At 44.2% G+C, this 15375-nt stretch overlaps 1 protein-coding gene across 1 annotated transcript in view; it reads left to right on the forward strand.

The window, feature by feature from the left end:
* Positions 1-15034, forward strand: part of LOC310771752 (insulin-like growth factor-binding protein 4) — a 17220-nt gene extending 2186 nt beyond the window's left edge. Inside the window, exons 2-4 of the mRNA XM_083664283.1 lie at positions 10686-10849; positions 13473-13598; positions 14895-15034. Coding sequence (XP_083520409.1) covers positions 10686-10849; positions 13473-13598; positions 14895-15032 — 428 coding nt within the window. The 3' untranslated portion in view covers positions 15033-15034. The remainder of the gene's footprint in view (positions 1-10685; positions 10850-13472; positions 13599-14894) is intronic.
* The last annotated feature ends 341 nt before the right edge of the window (positions 15035-15375 follow it).

The following is a 15375-nucleotide window of genomic DNA, read 5'->3' on the forward strand; positions in this document are numbered from 1 at the left end:
TGTCTCTGTACATGTGTGTGTGTGTGTGTGTGTGTGTGTGTGTGTGTGTGTGTGTGTGTGTGTGTGTGTGTGTGTGTGTGTGTGTGTGTGTGTGTGTGTGTGTGTGTGTGTGTGTGTGTGTGTGTGTCTGTGTGTTTGCGCAAGCTACAGTATATATGTCTTGGTATTTTCTACAAAGTGCGCTAAATGTTCAGTTGTAAGTACTGTATGCATTGGCAGGGTTTCCTTCCCTGACTATTGGTGCTTTCACAAAATATTTACACAATGAGATTTTTGATAAATAATAATCAGTAATGTGGATTGTGGATATAATGACTAATTGGGTACAGGGTAATAATAGAACAGAAATAGAAAGTACATCACTTTACTGTAATGCAGCTTATGCCATATCACAATATTACAATATCCAAAATCTAAGATGGTATCTAGTCTCATATCAGGATAACGATATATTGCCTAGCTCAAAAGAATCGAGCATTTGTTTTGGACAGACGCTGAAAACAATCATTGACGTCACCTGCAACCTTTGTGTCTGCAAACATCTTCTTATGTCAATGTTAGACTGAGGTCCTTCATGTGCACATGCAGGTAGCCATGTAGTGCAGGCAGAAATGCATTGTCGGGGGTTGTGAGGGTGTAAGTGAGTGTGTGTGTGTGTGTGTCTGTGTGTGTGTGTGTGTGTGTGTGTGTGTGTGTGTATGTGTGTGTGTGTGTGTGTGTGTGTGTGTGTGTGTGTGTGTGTGTGTGTGTGTGTGTGTGTGTGTGTGTGTGTGTGTGAGAGAGAGAGTGTGTTTGTAATGAGAGGAGGTAATAAAAGCTGCCTGTCTGCTGTATGAAATGACTCTGTAATGGAGTGTGGCCAGTCTGGGGCTATTAGGGCTCTCTGCAATCAGTAATTCACTTGCTCTTCCATGGATGCCCCCATTCCTCCTCCTCCTCCTCCTCCTCCTCCTCCTGCTCTCTGCTGCAGATGTCTAAGTCGTCTTCTACTGGAGATGTCTACCACACTTGTCTCAGCATGTTGGATCCTTTACCCTCTGTAGTTGCGTTCTTCTTACAAAGCAGGCAGCCCGTTTCCACTTTGATGCAGTAGGATGTTTGGTACTCAGTGTTATTTGCCTAATGCTGTTCCAGTTCGCTCCTTAGGACTTCCACTTCTTCCTGCATACTGCTGATGAAACTGTTCCTGCCGTCCTTCTCCCTCTGCTCCACAAGTAGGGAAAGATTACAAACCATTTGTCATGGTGCTGATTTCCATTATGGCGTATGACGCCATTGTTAAACGTGTCTTCCGATTGTTAAAATGTGTTTTCAGGATCATCTACTAATTGGCTCAACGTTGCTTCCACTGAGTCTGCGTTCCCAGAATGTTACTACCAATGGCAATAGGCTCTGTGCTAGTGCCAGAACACCAACGTTCTGGATCAACCTGGCCAACATAAAACTCCCAGAGACTCTCTCCATTGCAGCATGTGTTTCCCCTGGCCCTGGGTGCACCACTCCCCCCTCCCAGCCCTCACGAGCCTTCGAGCGCATCGCCCACCGCGTCCAGCTCCTTCACGAGGATGAGCTCATCGGCACTCTGGCTGCCAGAGCCCAAATGAGAGCCTTGTGCTCTCTGTGCGGGGCCAGCATAGGTTAGGCCCGGCACATAGCGTGACTGAACGGAATCAGAAAGAAGAGGAAAGCTGTGCAGAGCATGATAAAAAAGCAAGGCTGCCTCAGCTTGGCCCAGCTCCATCCATCCGCACTGGTTAATCTTGCAGAATGCTCTCCCTAAACATTGTTTATGCTCTTTGATGCTCCATTGTGGGGATAGAACTGGGAGTGGAGGGGGTGTGTGTGTGTGGGGAGGGGTTGGGGGGGCGGTCTTTGGTCCTCTGTTCATTTCTCCAGGGTGGGGCGGCGATAGATGGAACATTTTTCAAAGTTCAGAAGTTTTGTTTTTGGTGTTCTGTAATCCGAGTGCCGAGTTTTGTTTGACTCCACCGCTCCTTCTCACCCCTGGAGCCTGTCATAACAAAGCAGGGAAGCTCTGCCCAATAAACCCCACTGTAAATCAATTCTTCTTCTTCCTCAGCTCAGATGTCCTGTATAAGAATGTTCAATGTAAACCCTGGCACGGCACGGGAGAGACGGTCAGAGGAGCGCAGGAGAGGAGCGAGAGCAACTCCAGGCACAAGTAGGAGGAGGTCTCCTCCTTTGCGGCGCATTCAGCGTACTTATTCATTATTAAACCAGGGGGTGCATCTCCTGAATACATGTCCCACACCGCCCCACTCCTAGCAACAGTGAACATGCTAGATAAAAATAGAAGAGGGTTTTTAAAATCCATGAGAATTCCTACTGAAAAGGACACGAGTGATAGAGCCAGATGTTGACGGGCCACTGAAGGGAATTTAGGTGTACAGACTGATATAAGCATCACATCTAGTAATACTGCATCAGAACATTTTGTTAGTGTTGGCTGATGATTATGTCACAACATTTTCAAGGCCAAGTGCCAGTGCAAAGACTACTTAAGTAAAGTTAATACCGTATATATTAGGGTGGCAAATATTTAAAGCTAACAGTCCCTTTTCCTTGGTTCAAAATGTCTATGCTCCAAGATTGATCAACCTTAAGGCTTTTCTTGAAATCAATTTCCATAGCAACACCATACTATGCTGCATCTTATGTCAAGGACTAAAGGCAGCTTCTTAGTGCTTCTTAATAGCCCATTCTTAGAAAGCCTCTCTATCTTAATACTTAGAAATAAATCTTCATGCATGCGTTGGCATCCACTCCAACATTCCAGCCGCGTCTCCCCTGGTGTCCTATTCAAATGCTTCCCTCTGACTGTGAAGCGGATATTATTTACAAACTGATACAGATGTCAGAAATGAAGAACCCTACACCTACAGGCAGCAAACGAGTTGGACGAAAGAAGCCGTCAAGTATTCGCGTAGACCTGCGGCCTCAAGTCAACTTACTTGATCAAACCAGCATGCTAACCTACATTCTCCTTGCTCTTAACGAGGAAAGGCTCTTCGTCAGTTTTTGTTGTTGTTTGAGAGTTACGAACTGATGAAAGATGTGGGAGTACTTTGTCGGTGCCAAAGCAGATGTCCCCTAGTGTTGTGTATTTGCTTACTTTGTGTTTGTACAGCTGGGACTCTTATGAAGGAGTCAATGTGATTAGCTAATTGCCTTCCTCCACAGGAGAGGGACCCCCGTCTAGTGTCGGAGCTGCGGAGGTAGAGATACACAAACAATCCAACATTGTCTCGGCCATGGCTAATCTGAAGGGGACAGTAAATATCAAAGTGCTGCGAGTTCATATTAAAGCAGTCTCTCAAGCCAATGTGCCAGGAAGATTGCAGCAATCCAGATCACTTATTGATAACATCTGGGTTGAGCCGTGGTCATTAATGTTCATTTATGCCTTTCATGAATATTTTGTTTATGACAAGTCATCCAACCATATCACAAATGTGCCAGACCGCAGAAATATACCCTAGTCCAGTGATTCCCAAAGTGTGGGCCGCGGCCCACAAGTGGGCCGTGGAGGTACTGCAGGTGGGCCGCGAGTGGTCTGCCAAAACTCCAATCAAATGGCTGTAGCAGGGTCATTTTTAAAGCTACAGTGGAGAGCCTGTTATCAGAAGAAACTAGAAGACCTAAGGCATCCATTGGTGCCAAGCATAATATGCTAGCTTGTCGGGAAGGGGGCTAAATAACGCTCCAAACATAGGTTAAATTTGGGCGAGGGAAAACTATTTCAAAGGGGTCCCTTGACCTCTCAGCTCAATTTATCTGAATGGAAATTGGTTCAATGGGTACCCACGAGTCGCCCCATTACAGATAAGGTAGCATTTTTTAAAGCCTAGCATTAAGAGCTTGTTGTGGATTGATTTCTTCTGTTGTTGCTCATCACATTTTGTCTCAATAAATGTGTTATGCATGCAAATACTTCTGGTGAGTAAGGGGGGAGAAAATGTTGACAATCTGCTTTTGGGTATTTTGTCGAAATGTTTTTGTATGAGGATGGATTATTAATTTCCCTTATGCCCAAATTCACATGCTCTGTTAATGAAATAAAAACATATATAATATAAAAAATATATAGGGAAATACTCACATGCTCTGTTAATGAAATAAAAAAAAAATATATATAAAAAATATATAGGGAAATACATCATCTTAGTCTCGTGTGTTGATCAGAGTTGTGATTAAAGGGTTGGTTGGGCCCCGGAGGATTTTCAGATTTCAAAGTGGGCCACGGCATTCTTAAGTTTGGGAACCCCTGCTCTAGTCAAAACAATCCTAAATCACTGCATTGGGTAGTAGAACTGTTGTAATACGGCCTTCTTTTTTTAAAGCTTTCAATCCCAATCAAAGCCCTGATCCGTACCTATCCTGAAACAAGAACAATCCATTCAAAATGAAGTTAATGATATAACCTAAAATAGTTTGACCTCATTCAGTGCTACTGCAGGTTTCCCTCTATTCATGGCTCTATTCATCACATGCAGTCAAAGTGCATCAACAAAGCGATATATGGCTAGGATTACCCAGTTCACTGCAACTGGAAGCAATATGGCTATACATGTAGACTAAGCAGCAGTGATGGGAGGCCACGCAGCCTACTGATTTACGTCCCTGTAGAATGAGGTTGACTTGAACTACTTAAGTGAGATTGTTAGTGATGGATGACTGCCACAAATTCAGCTCTCTTCAAACATATTTCTGTCCAGAAGAAAAGAATGTTGCCTGAAACCAGAAACTATTGAGTCTCAGTGGAGGCAGTAAAGGCGGGAAATGGCCACACACCGCTGTAAAGTGTGTTTTATTTTCATTTGTGTCAGGATAAACGATGATGATTTTGCTGATGATGATCATGATGATCTAAGTGGTGAAAATGAGCACCCTTTGGGAGCACTGCGCAAGTGTTTATATTCTTATCCTTCAGTCATTTTCACCCTGTCCCACACCCGCTCACACGACTTGGATATGTGTTATATTATATCTCATTTATCACAGACAACACCAGACCTGCATGCCTTAGGCTGGAATATTTCACGGTTTTTCAAACTATTTTGGCTGTATCTTAAGTATCTAAATTCTTCTTTCATCCAAGATCAGCAAAATTAAATCTGCTGCAAACTTTGATGCATGATTTTAACATCGCCGTCACAATTTGTGTGGCCTAAGTTCCACAGTGGCTTATTATTTAGCAGCATATATACTCCTACTAAAAATTCACGCTACAATAAAAAATAAAAAAGATGTGTGCAACTTGGAAGTAGTAGGGATGAGCAGTTAAAATGTATTTCACATATATTGCTCCTCATTTTTGTCTTTTTTCTCCTTAGAAAAATGACATTTGTAAGTAAAACAAATAAGAAAAGGAGTTAAAGTAGTGGCTTTGTTAGAGCAGAGAGAGTCTTGAACACTTTTCTTTCACTGATCATGATGATGATGAACTGGTTCAAAGAAATCTTCGGCCTGGAACACGCTGCTCTGCTACTCTGGCAGCTCCCACTGTTGACTGACAGGAGTTTTTGGTAGTGAGCCTAGCTGCTTTTGGAGCTAGCCATGCTAGACACTGGAAAAACAACCACTTAACAAAGCATTACAAAACATTTTTCAGCACTGCTACCCAAAGAGTATTAATTTATCTAAAGTAGCTGCTCTCAGTTCAATAGACCCAGAGAATCGAATGTCACAAAGGAGAACCGCCTGAGCCCTACTGACCTTGGTTCTACCAAGAATGTTTTCTGTCTCTTTTTTAATCAAGTTTTACAGCCACTGTAGGTTGGTTTTATTACAATTTATAACCCCCATATTCGGTGAACATGAACGAGTAACATTATGTCAGAATGTTGGCAATATTGATAGCGCTATTGCTTTGCTATTTCCTCTCATGTCATGGTACATTTTGTGGCCACAACTGAAGTCAACTTTAGAGTAGGGGGGAGTTGTCAGATCTGTGTGCCGATTGCTGCGGGTTGAGTGGGTAGTGGAGGGAGGGGGGAGGGGCTAAAGGAGTCAGTCTACTTACCTACAGTGGGTCAGCCGGACAGAGAAGCTACATTGGTGCATTGCCACAGCATCAGTCAGGTCATTTGGCAACAGCTGACATTATTCCCAATAAGGATGTGTGATCAGGGGCTTCCTAGTGGCTCAGCAAGTTTCATAGCACTTGACTGAAACAGCCCACTGCAAAAACAACAACAGTCTGCCTAAACAAGTAATTTAATCGAGCCGTGAAAACGTATTCTTAACAGATGAAAAGTTCAGCCATTGGGGGGGTGGGGGGTGGGCTAATTCCACTTGTTTCCAAAGCAGTTTTGAAAGAAGAGAATGGCACTTATTGATTCAATAAAAGAAAAGAAAATGATCTCACTTCAGTGGTGGTGTGTTCAAAAAGAAAAGGAAATTATGATTTTAATAGTGGGGTGTGTGCGTATTGTAGCGGAAAGCACTCGCCTACCACCACGGAGACCCGGGTTCAATTCCGGTACTTCTGCCTTGGTCAGATGTTCCTATGAAACAATTGGCCGTGTCTGCGGTTGGGAAGCCGGTGGGGTATGTGTCCTGGTCCCTGCACTAGTGCCTCCTCTGGTCAGTCAGGGGGAAACCTGTTCGGGGGGGAGGGGAACTGGGGCGAATAATGTGATCCTCCCACGCGCTACGGCTACGCCCTGCCGGTGAAACTCCTCACTGTCAGGCGAAAAGAACTGGATGGCGACTGCACATGTATCGGAGGAGGCATGTGATAGTCTACGGCTCTCCCCAGATCGGCAGAGGGGGTGGAGCAGCGACCGGGACAGCAGGGAGAATTGGCCAAGGACAATTGGGGAGACAATGGGAGAAGAATCTGAAACAACTTGGTCAAGATTAAATTCTAGATTAAATGACAGAATAGTATTTCAGTGCAGGGATTTAAATGTGACCTTTGTTGCATTGTTTCCCCTCTCTCACTTCATGTGTCTTGTGACTCCTCCCTGTATACTATATTTAATAGAACAGAAATAAGCCATAACCACTATTAAGTAAGTAAAGGATCTGTATCATCTATTGACTCAGATGTCAAGAGCCATGGTAGTACAAGTAGGCTATCAATCTAAACGCGCTCTACCAGTCAATATGAGCATTGAGCACCGTGAAGGATATTTCCCTTTGAGGTTTTCCACGTAAAGCTTTCCTTGAACTGATTCCAATGGCACGTCTGTCTTCCATTGAGCCATTGCTGACAGGTAGCGGTATTAAGATAATGCTTATATTGTCAAGAAGACAGACATTGTTTATGACTTGATATAGAGTTCCAAAAGAACACAGAAGACAAGGGTGTGCTGTTTCTGATTCCAAGCATGTTTTTATGACCTTGATCCAACTCAACTCCTTCAGCTTTGCTGTGCACCTGTGACTGGCTCTGCAGTGCATTATCACCTGTGACTGGCTCTGCAGTGCATTATCACCTGTGACTGGCTCTGCAGTGCATTATCACCTGTGACTGGCTCTGCAGTGCATTATCACCTGTGACTGGCTCTGCAGTGCATTATCTCCTTCAGCTTTGCTGTGCACCTGTGACTGGCTCTGCAGTGCATTATCGGCTACACAGGCCTGATAATGCATTGTGGGAATTACATGTTAAAAGCCAAGAGCTGCTGATCCAATTCAAATGAAAGAAGAATTGAGGTAAAGCGCACAACTCCTTATATGAAAAACAGACCGGGTGCCTGGATAATAGATAACAATGAAGGAGGAGAGCCGGCACTCACGCTAGGCTAATTTGAAAAAAAGCCTTTTATTGGGCAGAGAAAAATCGGACGTTTCGGCGTAAAGCCTTTGTCAAAGGATTCCAATTCTAATGAAACCACACAGAGAAGTGGCGACTTCCTCCCTGGAAAACAGCAGTGGTAGCAAACAGGACATGGCACCCCTGACCCACTTCTAAATCACTTTGGCTCGCCCTGTGAAAGAGCGCGGAAAACTGCGAACTGGCAAAAGAGGGGAAAGAACAACTTGGGAGTGGGGGAAACAGCTGAAACCCTGTTGGGTCTTGTGGAAGAAAGTGCTGATGAGCAAGGCTAACGGCAACAAGACTAAAAATACAAACAGTCAAGAGACACTCCCACCCACCCCCCACCCCCCCGCTAAGCCCTAGCCAAGCAACAGCGCTGTCAATGAACTTCAAAGAAACTACCCTTCCACTTCCTATTGCCGAACTGTCAAAAATCTAGTCTTGTTACGAGAACACGGCCCAACTATTGATCGTGACTAAAGCTTCAGCAGGTATTTCAAGCACAGCAATATAAAGAAAAGCGTGCTCTGGTTGCTAATTCTTCATTCTTGAGTGAGGCGATAAAAAAAGAAAAAAAGTAACATTTTAGATCTGAGAAAACGCAGCAACCACATTGCATGAGATTAAGGAGGCTACTGACCTACCTTTAGTGTGTTATTGCCAATTATTGTATGCCTGGCAGTGACCTGAGACACTAAGCAGGTCTCAGATCTGTTCCGTGATCAGAGCAAGCACCACTCCAAAGACCATGGGCTTTAGCTGCTTTGATTGCAGTGCCAATAATCTGTGAAATGCCACGGGTTACGAGCAGAGACCAAGCGCAAACCAGCCGCTGCCAACTCTTAAAGGCCAATGGTGAAAATCCAAAATGCACGTACACACACCAAAACACACACACTTTATTCCTCATCCTGCCAATCTTATGATATGCTGCTCCCCCCCCCCGCGCGCGTGCCAACGCACACACACTCACACATGCAAGGATGCACCCCCCCCCCCCCCCCCCCGACACCCACTTCCAGTCATGCCCACTTGTGACAGTGCAAAATACCCTGTAACAACCTCCATCTGGCACGGGGAGGGAGAGATTGTTGTGGAGGGCTGGAGTGTGGAGGGGAGGTGTGTGTGTGGGGGGGGGGGGGCATTTCCTGAGGAAGCAGCTGGCTGCCTGCAGGGCCACAGAACTACAGGATTACAGGGATGCAAAGAGGTGAATGTGGCACGGACCACAATGGACAGGGGGGTGGGCAGGATGGGGGTGGTATGGTTTAGAATGCCACAGTGCCAGTGGCATGGATGTGGTGCAGCAGTTGAGAAGTACCAGGGCAAGAGCTGAGGTACAGATTACCCCCCAGAGCGGGAACACAGCTCGGTGTCCTTGAGGTTAACCTGGCCTCATTTTTAGCCTACATTTCATCACTGTATGTTCAGCTGTATGGGACAGCAGCTATATAGGAGGAAAGGAGGAGGAGCAGTGGAGCAGCTCCTGCTCTATATCTGACAACCAAGCAAGTTATTATTTGTGGTGGAATATGGGTATACTGTAGAAAACATTGTTTGTTTTTTAATAATACCTGTTGTAATTAGATTACATCATTTAACAGTCACTTTTGTCCAAAGCAACTTACAATAGTACATTTTGTCAACAGTGGTGAAACCAACTGTGCATCACATTCTTCATCAGCTAAGACTTTAGAGAGAGAAGAGATGTGTCTTTAGTCTCCGCTGAAAGATGGGCAGTGATTCGGCTGCGCTGACAGAAGGGGGGAGCTCACCAGGGAAGAGAAGAGTTGCGACCAGAATGAGCGACTTCGGAGCCCACATAGGGGTGGAGGAGCGATCGTGGGGTCGAGGAGCGGAGGGAGGTTTGGAACCTGACCATAGATTGCAGATAGGGAGGGAAGTTAAGTGTGATGTACTGTCCTGTAGGTGAGTACCTGAGTAGGGAGGGAAGGGTGATGTACTGTCCTGTAGGCGAGTACCTGAGTCTCCAATTTGATGCGTGCAGAGATGGGAAGGCAGTGTAGTGAGCGGAATAGGGGAGTGGATAAATTAATAAACTGTTAAATTAATGGATGTTGCCAAAAGTAAGATTGTCAAAAGTATCAATAGTATTGATACAAAAAAATTAAACAGATACAATACTCATTTGCAACAGGTATCAATATGTGTTGATAGTATAATTTACATACATACATTTGAAATGGATACAATACTCATTTGCAACAGTATCGATACCATTGAGATAATGATCGATACCAGCAGTGCTTTCTCTTAATGGAAAATCAAACATAATACTGATTTTTCCCTCTCTATCATTGGTGGGTATCTGTTGCATCAGCAAGCTAAAAGTCTTTGGATAGGCTGATGACTAGAGCAGGGGTAATTTGCTGTGTAAGTGCAAAGTTTTTCATTCGTTTTTATCAGGCCTAGATTAGAAGCGTGTGTCTGTTCGCCCATCTGTCTGCGTTTATTCTTATGCCTCTTGATGTGTTGTCATTTCCCCCATTCCAAAGGTATTTGAAGGTGTGTCTCTCTATCTGTTTCATGTCCCACTTTTTGTTAGCCTGGCTCCAGACCTTCGAAGCCACGCCCACGTCACAGTTGTGGATTTGGCGAGAAGAGGAAATGAGTTTATGAGTTGACGATTCAGTCTGAATATCAGGCTAACTTTCTGTGCTAATACCAATAAATGGTGGGAGCAGCATCTAGTGTGCGGACTCCAATTTCCTGTTGTCATCCATATCAAAGTTAGGAATTCTAGTATCATGACAACCCTAGCCAAAAGTAATGCTTATTATACGATTATACCTCAATGTGATCACGTCACAAATGTTTCTGATAATGTTACACCTCTGACAGATGATGTTGTATTGTTCCTCTTGTTGTGCTGCAGCCATGGACAGACAGGATGAGATCATCCCCGAGCATCCAAACAACAGCAATATCCGGTGCAGTCCACAGGATAAGCGCTGCATACAGAAGACCCTGGCCCGACACCCCTCCAAATCCACAAATCAGAGGAGCAACAATGCCAGGGAGGACACCAAGGCCGCGCTGGTGAGAGAAATGCCCTTCCGACGCCTTTATCAGTTTCAGCGCAAACAACAAATGAAAATCCCCTTTGCACAGCACGCCACAGCTCTAGCAGGTGTTTCACATTCCAGTTTATAGCTCCAAAGCCACAAGCATGATAACAACAGTCAGGTTATAAATTGCACAAAATGAGTTATTTGCAGACTGTAACATTTCATTTAATGGTCGCTTTGTGAAATAAAGCACAGCCAGGTGTACGTTATCACCATGCAAAATGCTGATTCAACATTGTAAAAACCAGACTCTAAAATCAGTTTTCATTCAGGGTTTTACTTTCTATGTATAAATGTTTGCTTGATTGTTTTGCTTTTGCATTATGGTGTTTTTTTTATTTAGCAAAAATAAAGAATACAACTATTTCAGGAAAAGTGACTTTGAAGTAAATTACGGTAGGTATATTTGTGAACAGATTGTTTTTAAGTTGAGCTGCTGACATTGTGACAACAAACATTGTGTTTTTTACTCAATGCATCAGCTATTGCAACATTCTTTTGTTTATAGCTTTTTCATGAATGAATGACAACCTTTATTGCTGAGGGGGGTTTGATTTGCACATAATGAACACACACAATAAAATAGACATTAAGCACATCAACAATACACGGGGGCTTCATGAATTGTCAATAATAAGTGTTTGAGATTAAAGTGTAGATGTAAGAGCGAGAATAGTGCATTTGCCTGGTATACCTTTGATCGAGGACCTGGATGTTCCCTGGCATGAAGGAGGAAGTGTTTTGTACCTTCACCCAAAGGGTAGAAGGTCATTCTCAGTATGCAGTGGGTGCGATGGGTCATCTATAATCCTGATGGTGTACTGATCTCTATTGGGTTATGGTCTTTAATGCCTTTGCGGTTATCTTGCTGCTGATTACCCCCCACCATATTCTGTCTGTCTGTTTATGTCTGTCTGTCTGTCTGTCTGTCTGTCTGTCTGTCTGTCTGTCTGTCCGACTGACTGACTGACTGTTTGACTGATAGTAGAATATCTCAGTCAGTTATCAATGGATTTGCACAAAACTTTGTGCAAATATTGGTCATGGAGCAAAGGAAGAACTGATAAACTTGTCACACCAATTGGCCAAAGGGGACGTGGCTTCTCACAAAAAGCCATATAACATATGACTGGAGTGGATTCACATAACACCATCAAACTTTGTGGCCTCTGCGCGGGCATAAGAAGAGGCAAACCCTCCATTATTGGTGCAATCAAACAACATGGGGACACACCATTACCAGCTCAGTGGCCTTGTGGTCTGAGTGTCCGCCCTGAGACTGGGAGGTCATGAGTTCGATCCCCGGCCCAGTCATACCAAAGACTATAAAAATGGGACCCATTTGCCTCCCTGCTTGGCACTCAGCATCAAAAGGGTTGGAATTGGGGGGGTTAGATCACCATATGATTCCCGAGCGCAGCGCTGCTGCCGCTCACCGCTCCCCCAGGGGATGGGTCAAATGCGGAGAACAAATTTCACACATTGTGTGACAATCTGGAGACTTTACCTTTACTTTACCATACCATTCTGAGGTAACCACTCTGCTAATTTGGTACAGTGGTAGCCCTAATGGCCACTGAACAAATCTAGTTTTGATTGGCCTGTGGTGTTGTGTCCTGATAGGAAACAAGTTGGTAATGGGGCATGGAAGAAATTATTAACTTTTGGTGAAAACCCAACATGTGTAACTAGCATAATAATTGCAGAGTGTTGGTGGAGGTAGGCCTATGTGCTCTACTGAGTGCCATCTAGCAGTCAGTGAGTTCCCACATTAGAGTATTAGCATTGGAATCAATATGCTCAGGAGGTGAAATATAGATTGTGTAGGTAGGCCATCACAGAGCTGTAAAACACTCTAACTACCTCCAGTCCAATATAAAAAGAAAAATGTAATTTAAAGGGACCTTCTGTTGTGGATAACACAAAATAGGAGTCCAATAAAGGACAATACCAAAAAAGCAGCATTTTCTATTTCCTGCTTTATCTGTCTACAGGGTTCCTAAATATTTTCCACTTTAAAATTCTATTACATCAATGTTCGTTGCTTCACATGACTAATTGAAATGTTACCTTTACTATACTTGGTGGCTGATTTCCAGACTTTACCCAAACTTTTTCATGATTGCTTTGCTTTCTAGTGTGTGGCTATTTTGATACCTGGAGATTGGGGGGACCCATTCTTTTGCACACTTTTCAGACCTGTATAGGAACCCTGCAGGTGTCTATGCATGTTTATGACCTGTATAGGAACCCTGCAGGTGTCTATGCATGTTTATGACCTGTCTAGGAACCCTGCAGGTGTCTATGCATATTTATGACCTGTATAGGAACCCTGCAGGTGTCTATGCATGTTTATGACCTGTCTAGGAACCCTGCAGGTGTCTATGTATGTTTATGACCTGTATAGGAACCATGCAGGTGTCTATGCAAGTGTATGACCTGTATAGGAACCCTGCAGGTGTATATGCATGTTTATGACCTGTATAGGAACCCTGCAGGTGTATATGCATGTTTATGACCTGTATAGGAACCCTGCAGGTGTCTATGCATGTTTATTCCAAAACTGATGACAGTCTTGTTATTTTGTCCTACAGGCTCCGTGTCGTGCAGAGCTTCAGAGAGCACTGGACAGGCTGGCATCAAACACCCGCACACATGATGATCTCTACACAATCCCCATACCCAACTGTGACAAGAATGGAGATTTCCACGCCAAGCAGGTTTGTGACTTCAAGCACACTGTCATTATGATTATAAGCAGCCCTGGGATTCAGTTACTTTGCAGGCCACTATTTAGCCACTTATACTGGTAGCTAGCTATTAATCGGATATTTAACCCATTATAGTTTATTCTTATACCAAACAGTCCCCCTTCAAACTGCACCGGCATTCTTTGAGACAAAGCACCAAACACGGCTGCAGTGGAGGAAATATTGACTTGCCAGATCAAGATCAACACGAATAAACCTGTCTCCAAACTGATTTGTGAGAGCGTGCAAATGCCAAAACCTCATTTCTCTTTAGGCACACAAAAAGTGATTTACCTCCAGAAATAAACAGCTGCTGAACTGTGTAAAGTGTTTTCCCAAACTGTTGGACAATAATCACATCATTGCCGTGATGAATGCTATTAGCTTTTGGATGCAGTTAGGTTTTGAGTGTGTGTGTGTGTGTGTGTGTGTGTGTGTGTGTGTGTGTGTGTGTGTGTGTGTGCGTGTGTGTGTGCGTGTGCGTCCGTACGACGTACGTGCGTGTGTGTGTGTGTGTGCGATGTGTTATTCTGCCTTTGTAAGATTGGGCAACTGTGTGTAGATAAGAGTAAGAGAATCAGTGCACATAAAAACACAGATAAGACTGTGCAGCCTGCCGTGAGGCGTATGTGCAATCAAAGCAACAGACGCAGAGTGAGTGATAAAAGGAAAAGCCTGCTAAAGGCACCAGGGATCCAGAGTCGGCGTTACGTTGATTGTGTAACACGGTTAGAGAAACCCTGTCTGGTCTTTATAGTGTCCTTCTGAGGCCGATTCAAAGGCATCTGTTAACTGTTTAACTCAAATTGCGCTATAGTAAAACTCATTGGCAAGCACAGCACAGGTCATCAGGGACCATTGGGAATCATTTCATGGCACAATAGAAATGGCTAGAAGATTGTAACTGGTCTCGCAAGGCTATTTTTAAGTCAGTACAGGCAAAGTACAAATTTACACGGTAAATGTTCTCTGTTCTATCTATAGAACTGTACTGCTATCAAATTAAAATTTAAAGTTCATGGGGTGGGCATCCCAAGGGCTCATGGTGAATATATTAACTCAGAGAATGAGGACTCTCCCACCTGCTATTGTTTCAAGATACTCACACTGGTCTCTAGCCTGTTGTTTAGTAGCTGAAAGTAAAAAAACTAGCTAGCCTGTTTATTAGCATACCATCTGTCTAGACGAACCTGTGGCAAAAAGAACTGAAAGCCCGCTATGCTGTCATATCTTTTCACTGCCATGTCCTGTGCATTATGCCCACAGTGTCACCCAGCGCGTGACGGCCAGCGGGGGAAGTGCTGGTGTGTGGACCAGAAGACGGGCATGAAGTTGCCAGGGCCACTGGAGCTGCGAGGGGAGCTGGACTGCCACCAATTAATGACTGCTACCCTAAGGGAGTGAGAAGTGAGGAGTGGCATGGGGTAGGGGGAGGGGAGGGGATGGGAGGGGGGGTTGGGAGGCTTCAGGACCAGCTGAATTTCTACTGGTGCTGATGAGTAGAACTACATGAGGAAAGGACTTAACCCTAAAGCCTCGCCCGAGGCCAACGGTACTTGAGTTTGGCGAAAAACAAAAAGGAAACCATGGAATTGTGTTCTTTTGCTATTTTGTTTCTGTGCGTGTGAGAGTATGTGATCTTTACGAGTCTTTTGAGCACCCGTTGTGTGTATTGTTTTTACTATGTGAACTTAGTCAGACATTCTTTAGACAGATGCGCTTTAAGTATCAGGTGGCAGGAAAATCT

The sequence above is a fragment of the Poromitra crassiceps genome (assembly GCF_964638095.1).
Source record: "Poromitra crassiceps genome assembly, contig: HAP1_SCAFFOLD_1162, whole genome shotgun sequence".
Lineage (NCBI taxonomy): Eukaryota > Metazoa > Chordata > Actinopteri > Beryciformes > Melamphaidae > Poromitra > Poromitra crassiceps.